The sequence below is a fragment of the Magallana gigas genome, chromosome 1 (assembly GCF_963853765.1).
Source record: "Magallana gigas chromosome 1, xbMagGiga1.1, whole genome shotgun sequence".
Taxonomy (NCBI): domain Eukaryota; kingdom Metazoa; phylum Mollusca; class Bivalvia; order Ostreida; family Ostreidae; genus Magallana; species Magallana gigas.
Window position 1 is genome coordinate 73,535,394 of NC_088853.1, and position 11,278 is coordinate 73,546,671.

The 11,278-nt window shown below is 37.0% G+C and overlaps 1 protein-coding gene and 1 long non-coding RNA gene across 2 annotated transcripts in view; both read left to right on the plus strand.

The window, feature by feature from the left end:
• LOC136272739 (uncharacterized) overlaps positions 1–11,278 on the plus strand; it is a 158,140-nt gene that overhangs the window by 12,547 nt on the left and 134,315 nt on the right. The window lies entirely within an intron of this gene.
• LOC136272711 (uncharacterized) lies at positions 1,158–8,174 on the plus strand. Its single transcript, XM_066075008.1, has 2 exons — positions 1,158–1,705; positions 6,857–8,174. The coding sequence occupies exon 2, from the start codon at positions 6,890–6,892 to the stop codon at positions 8,144–8,146; it is 1,257 nt and encodes a 418-aa protein (XP_065931080.1). The 5' UTR covers positions 1,158–1,705; positions 6,857–6,889; the 3' UTR covers positions 8,147–8,174.

The following is an 11,278-nucleotide window of genomic DNA, read 5'->3' on the forward strand; positions in this document are numbered from 1 at the left end:
CGAGTATAAACGCCTATCAATAATGATGAGTTTTTAAATTAATTTCCCGTGTTTTGTTTAGTTCATTGCCTGTTGTATTAACATTATCATTATAAAGAAAAGTGAATTTTGTACCATTAATGTGCGAGTTAACCCATTATTTAAGCATATAGCTAGCTGATGCATAAGTATATGAATTTTAAAATACATATACACCGAGGCCCATCAGACATGTTGATAGTGATCAAACTCCTTAAGGTCAACATCTAGTAAATGAAAGGTGCTCACAGGTTCATAAAAATTAAGATATAAATTCTTTCAATGATGCTTTATAACAATAACTTTAATTGTTTGGCAGGGTGTACCGAGGCTAAGTTGTGGGTAAACACAATGGACAATCTTGTTTTAAGGTGTCATTTTCAATAAAGTATGAAAGAATTGAAAAACAAATTTCGGAGTTTTGTCAATTTTTGACTAATAGAATATATCTAGAATGCCTATACAGTCTCTCACAAAACGGAATTAAACAAGCTCTTGACCTCCTATTTAAAATGATGTCAAATTGAATATAGGTATTTCCCATGATTTAACACAGAATGTCAAGAAATTGTTGAATTGTCTACATAACTCCTTTAAAGCCGTTAAATACGGGGAAAAGATTCTTTAAATCAATAATGACGTCATAATGGTTCTAGCACCAATAGGACACTCTGGAATAGCCCCAGAGTCAATGAATCTAGATGCATAACAGCTATGTATAGGCTTAATATTCATTATACTTGGACATAATGTTCAAGCTTAAGTATTAATATTTAAGAGTTGAATGTGTCCCAATTAATGACTTTTTCCTTTTCCCGCAGAATTGCAACCCCCCCCCTTGCTTTAATCTATAAAAAATAATTCTACTCTAAATTGCTATAAATTAATAAAAGAGCATTAAGTAAATGATGGATATTCAAGGTTGGAAAAATTAGGTCCCAATATAGATCGGATACCTCAACAATCAACAACAACCCCCTCTCCCCTCTCTCTCTCTCTTTCTCTCTCTCATCTCCATACACATTATATCTTCCCATTGTAATGAACAATAAACAAACGGATATCAGTATTACGCAACAGATGCGCGCGTTTATCTATAAACACGGCAATTCACCGGGCGGCGGACCGTGACAAAAAATAATAAATTGACCTACATGTGTACACGCGGTCACTGATCTTACTGCACAATGTAATCCATTGGATTTAATTATATATATAACTCACGTGCACTTTATGCATAACAGAGCTTGACACACTTTTATGCCAACGCTTCCCAGGGGCCCTTGTTTGGATGCATTACACTCTCAAGATATCGATTCATCTGAGAGCGATTGGCAGATAGAAAGAAAGAAGAGAGAAGATAGACAGATTGAATGAATAGACGGAGCGTTCAGTTATTTATAGGTGGGTGTTATGAGTCATAGAGAGGGGAGCACTCTGAGGAAAATAAAAACACCAACAACAAACGGAATTAAGTGACCGGGAAAATCTCGGCTGATGAACTTCCCGAGGAAAATAGAAGTAGCCCGGATGTGACCAAGTTAATCAACAGAGGCGACAGCGATCTCTGTGTGTAGAGGATTAGGCCGGTGTTATCGAACTACTGCTGATTGAACGTGTATTGTTCGGCAACCCGGCGTATTGTATTAAAGGAAGATCACGTATATTGTTGTGTGGATCTAAACAGGTAGGTCTCTCTCTCTCTCTCTCTCTCTCTCTCTCTCTTTCTCTCTCTCTCTCTCTCTCTCTCTCTCTCTCTCTCTCTCTCTCTCACAGACATTACGTATCAAATTACATCTGTTGAACGGTATATGTATACATTTGATCAGTCACCTGTAATATATTGGACATAAAGAGATAATATATTAGTATACAAGTTTCTTAATCTCATGTAAAATTAAGATTAATCATTTTACAATAAGTCTTGTTAACGTGTTTGAAGGGGGATGGCCCGGGGATAGAGTAAACATGAAATTCTAGTTTCATTTTCGGTTAGGCTAAAGGGATTCCCATTTAAACTCATGTGCGCTATCGATTCAAGTGGCGGATCTAATGTGGGTTAAAAAAACACGGCACTACACTAAACAACAGCGGATTAAGAAGGCTGGGAAGGGGGGGGGGGTCAACGAATACCCCATCAGATCTACCCTGAAACTTCAATTTCAGAGACTTAATACATGTGTAACTATTTATTTCGTCGATATACTTATTATTTAGTAAAGAAAAAACCCTAATATTTATCTTTAATCTTTATAGATATTCTTTATATCTTTATATAGGACTCTTCTTCTGAAGAGAGTGATAAAATCAAAATATGGTGAAGATTACACGGCCTCTTTATTTGGCGGTTGATTTCCAATGGGGGAGGGGAATAAATGTAATGGACGTTTTTATATGGTATTTTTCGGGCTCAGAAAAAGTCATGCTTTTCTAATAACATTTAAATATCTCGTATACCAAAACAAAATATCTTGAAGTAGAGAGAAAAAATCGCGGCTGATTTTATTAAGGGTACCCGGGCCGTTCAGTGTTTGAAGTTTGGAAAACACTTTCTTGCAGGGCAGGAGTTGATGATCAATCAATCAATCATACTTTATTTCCTCTGTTAAGAGATATGACAACATACAACTAGCATATGATTATATACAATTTATATATGCACACACACACACACACACACCCACACCCACACCCACACCCACACCCACACCCACACACATTACATGTACACATACATGAAAATGAAAACAAGAGAAAAAGTTATTTACAGTGTCCCATAGGGGTAATAGCCTTGAAGTGGATCAGGTAGTAGCGGAAGTGGCAACTGTTATGGATCGGAAGTATGCTGCCGCTGTCGCCCGAACAAGATTGAAGTTCAGAATGTGGAATGATTTATTGTCCGATTCATGATTTGTACGACGCCCGAGAAGTACATGAAATAGGTCGTTTTCAGAAAGACCACATAATTCCGCGCATAATTCTATGTTGAAACAGTTTGTTATTATGTTCCACCAATTTTCACGTATTACCACAGTAGCTGGGCAGACACAAGAAGAATGTTGAAACACGTCGACAAAGGATTTACCGCACAGAATACATGAATAGGGATTTCCATTGAAACTTACACTTGTGCAGAGTTTACAGATGAACTTGCAGAGTTTGATTTCCGAATAGTTTTCAGGTATATTCCAAATCGAGGAGGGTTTTGACTCTCTGAAAATTTCTGTGAAAACTAGGAAGTCAGGGTCATGAGACATCCGCGCTTTTCGTTGAGAAAGGTGTGAATTAGTAACATTGTTGCGGACAATTTTCTTCCAGCAAGGTTTCTCGGGAAAGGTTCCGCCTTTTAGAAAATCCCACAAGTAAACTGTAAGGTTGTAAGATTGGAGAACCTTTATAATATCAGGAATAAAGCCAAACTGATTTACGGAAAGATCGTGTAAGTAAGAAAATAATCTCGTTAGAAATATCCTTTTTGTTAACGTTTTTGGGTCTAAACGACAAAGTCTCCCAAAGAATAAAAGCTTCCGAACGTCAATCTCTGCGTTGATAGGTAAGACATCAAAAAAGGATTCGCACATGTCTGATCTGCACAGTTTTGGTAAATCCAGCGAGTTCTTACAGACAAAGTGTTGAAATGCGTTTAGTTTGTTTTTGTCTGTTAGAGACAAGTTGCACCAAAGTTCGCATCCATAAAGCACTGATGGGAGTACAATTTTTTTGTATAGATGGGATAACGTATTAGGGTTAAGAAATGGTGTGCCAAGATCGGATAATGCAAAGTAGGATTTTCGTCCTTTGTTGCATGCTTCGTTTACTCTATCCGAAAGTTTACACTTGTGGTTGATTACGATTCCTAGATGGTTGTAAGATTGTTCACAAGACACTTTTGCAGGACCTAGATGCCAGTTTGTGTTATCTAGTTTAGCTTTTTTAGCGCGAAACTGTAGAACACATGATTTAGACGCATTAAATGTAAATCGCCACTTGCAGGAATAGTTGTATGCAATATTTAACAGTGTTTGTAGCGCAAGCGGAGAAATACCAATTAGAGCCAAGTCATCTGCTAAGGAAGTGCAGCTGCTAGGTATATTGAGTATACCTGTGTTTGGACTACCGGACTGTATGGCATGGATGAGATCATTTATGTAGACAAGATAAAGGAACGTTGATATGAGAGACCATAATTTGCCCTTAATACCAAGTTCATATAGTTTAAACATTAGTCCAGGCCTCCACACCGTGTCAAATGCCTTGCTGGTGTCAAGAAAACATACGAATACATTGCTTCCTTGTTCTAAATTATGTATTATTGTCTCTTGGAGATTAAATGACGCTGTCAGACAACCTAGTTCCTTCTGAAAACCCTGTTGTTGAGAATGTGGAAAATCTCTAGTTTGTAAAAGTTGTTGATTGATTCGATTGTACACAACCTTTTCAAAAAGTTTAAAGAGGCATGGTAATAAGGCTATTGGTCTGTAGTTGTTGCAGGAATCTTTAGACTTGTTTCCTCCTTTATGTAATGGAACTATAAGACCACGTTTCCAACAGCGAGGGATATAGTTATATTGCACAATAGCATTAAACAGCTTCAAAATACAAGCGATAAGTGATGCACCACCATGAATTATGTGTTCATTGGTTACAGAGTCGTCACCGGGTGCTTTACGTAATTTGAGTGTATTTATGGCTGACGTTATTTCTGCTGTTGTAAGTTGACCCCCTGGTATATACCCCGGATCCTCTTCACATTCAGTCGTAAGATGTTGGTATTTATTACTAATCGTGTTTCTGAATGCGTGATCGAAACTATCGTCCTCCAACGGAGTATATAGTTTCCTATAGAACGAAGCGAACGTTTCCGTAACACCTTGTGGGTCTGTATGAGTAACTCCTTCTTCGTCGCGGATTTCTGGGTAGATTCGGGATCTCCTTGGCTTTCTGCGTTTGGTTAATTTCCAAAACAGGCGGACGTCAATTTCTGCGGCTTTGTCAATGTCACTGTATACTTTTCGCATATATTTTTCGTGTTCCTCATTAAGAGCATTTCGAAATTGTCGCTTTGCCCGCTTGTACTCTCGGTATGGCTTAAATTCCATCCCACGGGGTCTTCCCTCGGACACCCATACCCTACGTTTGTTCCGTTCAATTGTATGTAGATTTTTGACAGATTTAGTCCATTCTGGTCTAGTGTAAGGGTTGTATTTGGAAAAGGGGACCGAGTTTTGAGCGCAAGTAATTAATATTTCCGTTATATCACTGACGAATTTATCAATGTCTTTATCCACCCTGATTTCGCTTAGTAGTAACTTGTGTATGTTGCGTTCCACTTGGTTTCTATATGTTACAATGGATTCAGGTGTTGCCTTGTGCCATGCGGGTAATATGGTGTTAGAGTTCATTAGAGAGTGCCTTTGAATTTTAAGGTCAAAATATGCTAAAACCGGTAGATGATCAGATGTGATGGAAAATGCACCCTCCTCAATAATCTTATACCGTTTCAACCCATTGAGGACATGTTTGTCAAAAAGAATATAGTCTAGTGTTGTACTCTTCTGGGTAAACGTGAACTGCTCCCCCTCAACGACAAAATCCTTGTTTTGGATACACAATTGATACTTGGAGACAAAATTAGATAATAATTCCGCCTTAATCAGGTTTGTATCACTTGTGTCAACTAAACTTCCGTTGAAGTCACCTGCAATAATAACTTTACCATAACATGAGTAATATGTGTATAGATTTTCGAGTATGCTAAGTTCTTGCGTGTAAGCATCAATATTGCTATCAGCTGGCAAATAAACACCGATTATGTAGTATGTGTTACCAGAATGATCATCGAGTTTAATTCCTATAATTCGTCTGGTATTATAACAACTGACTTCTTTTACAGAAAACATTAGGGATTTCTTATACATGATAGCGACGCCCCCTTTACCGGTGAACGCCGAATTACCGTGCATTATATTTTCATCGTCAAGTTTGACAAAACAAGCATATTCATTGTGAATAGAGTCAAGATAATTGTGTGTACTTTCTTTAAGTTTATGCTCTGTTATGACCAAAATATCACACTTTTCTTTTTCTAAAAGAGTTGACAAACAAGTTGTAGATGGGCTTAACTTTTCAAAGAATAGTAATTAATGAAGCGAGTTCCTTCTTGTACAATGTACATAACATGTTCAGGAAGAATAGAAGTGAAACCGGCTTCTCCCTTTCAAGAAACACGATTCAGGGAGGTATCCGTCCGGTATTTAAATCGTTGAGATTGTGTTATTAATTCACATGCCTATTTAATAAATATACAGTTTAAATGTACAATGTGCTATTTCAAAGCCCATCATAGCTTGACCCATCTTCCCAAGTCAAAGGTTTCTGATCCGCCCCGCTCTACATTAACCCTTGACTTGGGAAGATGAGCTTGACCATTCACTGAAATTCTAGAGTGTTTTCTTCTTCGAAATACAGAGAGAGAGAGAGAGAGAGAGAGAGAGAGAGAGAGAGAGAGAGAGAGAGAGATATTTAATGCAATACTGTGTTACAAAACAAATTCATCATTCAAGTAATAAATAATAATCTTCAGATGTGATACTGAGCATGTGCATTTGAGATGTTTAAAAGGCTTTTTCTGGTATAATTTACCTGCATATATATAGCTATAATTTTATGAACTTTTCACCCCACTCTTTTCATGAAACTGTTTGACCGGGTTTTTCCCGCATGATATCAAAGTATTTCCGGAGTGTGATGGTTAAATACAGAAATACACGTGCATGTCAATTTAAAAGTGTGAACAACTGAACATGTCTTGTGAACATGTCTTGTCTTAAATTTACAGAGTGATCTGACCAGTTCATGAATTTGGCGAGAAATGGACGAGATAGGAATGACTGAGAAACAGGTGTGTGATGGAGACACCCAATGTGATTCTAAAACTAATGAAGACAATGAAACAACGGCAGATGACATTGCTGTGGAAATAAACTCATGCTCTAAACAGTGCATTGGGTCTGATTATGATGACAAGAAAATAGAAAATACAAACAACGAAACAACGAAAATGTTAACAGAGACCAAGCATCGCAGTGAAAAGTCTGACCAAGAAGACCCAAAAATAGAAAATTCAGATACAAAACCGACAGAGGCTTTGAAGTCCGTGTGTCGCGGTGAAAAATCATCCAAAGACAAGACTTCCAAACGAATTCGATGTTATCCCAATGAGGCGGAAGTTGCTAAAGTGATTGAATTGTTCCAAGAGAGACTTGTTTTGACATTTAATCGCAAAAAGACAAAATATCAACGGATCTTATCAGAGCTCGGTGTAAACGCCAAACCCCACTGCGGAGAAGCCGACCACGAGGATGAGGAAGACATGGAAATGATCATCGGTGAGACGTATTCTAAAGCGCGGTGCATTCGGAACTCCTTCCGGTTCGGTGGAAGCATAAATTTCCGAAGGTTTCTCAGAGGATTACATAATGTTATTCGTAGAAGGAAGGCAATCCGAATAACCAGGCCGTTGGATAGTATTCAGAAGGAAGACTTTGACTGTGAGTTACAAGCAGTAGCTTCGGAACTCTCCATCGCGTATGAATATCAATTAGCAATGCTAGCGGATGCCGCGGAGGTGAATGCGGTGGCAGATCACGCAGTGCGGTGCATGATGAGGTACCTTAAGGACACTGACGCGGTGTTCAATCCAACCAACCTGCTACAGGCAGTGATAAAGGAAAACCCCCGATGCACTCTGAAATATTACAACAAAGAACTCCGCACGAGGATAGTGAAAACGGACAACCTAAGGTTGCAGGTGGATCAAAGATGGCGGCTGCATGACGTCTTAAAGCAGCCTGGCGTTCGCGTCATCGACATGGAGTCGGGCCAATATCAGTACTTTGGGTGCTTCACCCCTTTTGGTTTTAGTTGCCGTCCGGATAAATATGGCTTCCGCGGGCCTTTGCACATATGGAACCAAAATGAGGGAAAATACACACTAGTTCCGAACGATATGACATCATGTGAGTCGTCCAAACGACGGAAGATCACTTACAACCCAAAGAATATTCATCACAGCTATGGGCCGACATTATGCTGTTGCCATGACGACACGGGGTCATGTGACAAATAGACTTGCACGGTTCTGGATTTCAATATTTAATTTAAGATGTGTTATTTGTTTGAACTCTAGTCTTTTTTGTTGTTTTGTTTATTTGAAATAGATTAATAAATTGTTTTTAATGTTGATATTTACGTGTCCTGTATAATTACTACTGATTTGTATTTGTGGTTTGATCCTCAGCCTCAAAGTATTTTTTTTCATCATAAAAATAATAATTACCCCTTAAACTTTACAAATGAAAAAAATGAAAAGAATTTGTTTGATGGTATCCATGCATTTTACGAAATTATTGCAAGTTTGGCAAAACAGTTCATGGAATGTCTCAAAGTAATATAAACTCTTCAAGACCCATTAACATTGTCTATATAAAAAGCAGATCTATGGTACGGATAAAAAAAATGCGGATAATTTAGAGTTATCGAACATTGCTGAGGATCGAATGACGTTAAGATAGACATCGTATCTTAGCTGCGATCACAATGTACAAGCACATTTTGAAGGCATTGACTATTAACATTGGCTCAATGTGCACTTTGACAGTACATGACGTGTTTCCATCGCTCTACTGCTTAACACATAGGAAATTCGCAACATCAAGGGGTACTGTGTCTGTCTTCCCCCCCCCCCCAAAAACAAAAAAACAAGCGCCAAAAACCACCAGGGCTGCGTTCAAGATCGTAGCAGCTAGCCTAGTCGCTAGGTCGTAGATATCTTGGTTTATTGATGTCAGATTTAAAATGAAATATTCAACTAAAGACTTATTACACCGACATATATTGTTTATTTCAAGCGGAATATACATGTTTAAATTCATTATAACCTAAAGGATGAACAAAATATCACAAAGTAAACCGAGTTGATGTTTGTGACAAAGTGGTATCTAAGGTGACCATCTTGAATTTGATGCTTAGCATATACTATTTAGGCTCCGAATATCTACGTAGCGGCTAGGTCAGCTTACCATTCAACTACGTAGCTCCACGGTGCAGCTACAGTCTTGAATGCAGCCCCGAGCTAGCAATACGCTACTAGTAATTTTCACATTAATTTTCAAAAAAATTACCAAAAGTGCTATGAAAAAGAAATGATATGTAGTGTTTATTTTTTGAAGCGGATGCATGCATACATTGTTATTCATTGTCAAAGTACACTGGCTCAGACACAGCAGTGAACAGTGACGGCTTAGGGAGGCCGATGATCTCCACACACAAAAATAATCAACTACAAAACGAAAACGTCTTTTTTTTATTGTCTTTTATTAATAAATATAAACCATTTACCAAACATGGATGAAGACAGACACAATATGGCGGACATGACTTTTGCTGAACATGTTAATTTTTCACAAACTACATCCATTATTATCACACACAAACACACGCACATTTACACACGTCTGAATAACACACATATATGTCAAACACACTTTAAAATGACTAGGGAGGAGGGTGGGGGTACATTCAATAAAGGAAGAGGGAGGGGGTTAACATGATATTGTTACGCATGCGCTCTCTAATGAACTTGACATCAGAGTTGATTTTATAAACAATAGTCAATAAAATGTCTTCCTCTATCGCAACAAAGTGACTCTGTTTAAAGTGGTATTGTAAATTGGGTCTAGAGATGTCACATAACCTAGTTTAAAAATTTGATACAATTTTAGTACAAGACAAACGTCATGTATAACACATGCTGCACATAATGAGAAACAAAAACTTGGTGGCAGTCGACCATTGGAAAAATATGCAATAAAAAATTAAAATGAATACATGGAAGATCTTAGACAAAGTCCTGGAGATTTAGACACCTGGGGCCTTATAAACACCGCCTGGCTCCCCATACAGGCCATTACTTTGACACTGACTAGATGATAAAGACCCATGATAACAAAATATCTAGTGCAGGATATCTAAGGGGAAAATAGCAAAACAAAATTCCACCAAAATATCAGGAGAATAGCAAAATAAAAATCCTCCCAAATATTAGAATTCACAATCATTTTTCTTCGAAATTGTTTCCAGTGTAATATACGCGATAGGTAGGTGGGATGTTGCAATCAAAAAAGCACCATAATTTCATCACGTGCATTATAACAATTTTACTTGATCAATAAATTAAATAAAGATCTAATTATTACAATAAATATATCATTTCTACAGGTTCTACCTAATAAATATGCTATCTTGAGTCATTTGCTACATTTGAATAAATGTACTAGTATATTCCTTGGATTTTTCTTATCTAAATTTAATTAATAGTACAAAGCTAACTTCAATGCCAATCAATATGGGTCTAACGTTCCTTATAAAGAAAAATAATAAAAATTAATGGGAAAAATTGTTATTAAAAACCAAAATTTTGACAAAACTGACAACATTGATAAAAATTCTTTTTTCCTTATGAATATGCATTGCATACAATATATGAATCATGATAAACACATTAAAAAGACGTCATACAAAGTTTAGACATTGAATTCTTCCATACACACAAAAGCTTGTCCAAACTAAAAGATGATGGACAATTAGGTGTGTGGTGAATACATGCCATGGAATAATAAATGCATTTCTGGAGAGTTTCAAATAAGCAGTAACCCTACATCTTGTTATACATGTAAGGTTTGAAGTATGTGGCATTAAGCAAGATGAATCAATTTTGGAATTATAGAGGTTTCGGATTATACAGGTAGCGCTTTATTAAACATATTTGGTGTAGTTTTCTTGTAACAGAAGCTTAAGTACTTTGTATTTGTACTACAGTAGAGGTACCTATTAGTTTATACAAGTAACATATACCAGTACATATGTTTAGGTACTGTAAATCACTTATTGAAAATGTGAAAAATCGCGAGAAGCACCCCTCACGCACTTTAAAACTTTGCCATTATTTTCTGAGGGTTGAGAACTATAAGAAATATGGACAAATGATCTGTGTTCACAATATTGTATTTTCATGATTTGATTCAAAACAGCGGGATCGCGGAAATAAGTACTCCCGTTATATAGGAAATTTACAGTAACTACATGTTATAAATACATGAAGTTTCCTTTTACAGTACAATATAGAGGAATGTAATTAGTAAACCCTAAGGTTTCAGATCATAATAACACGTACACATTATATATATGTACATTTTTACAA

Excerpts from the sequence above, each read along its gene's own strand:
- LOC136272711 (XM_066075008.1), top strand. The coding sequence starts at position 6,890 with ATGGACGAGATAGGAATGACTGAGAAACAGGTGTGTGATGGAGACACC.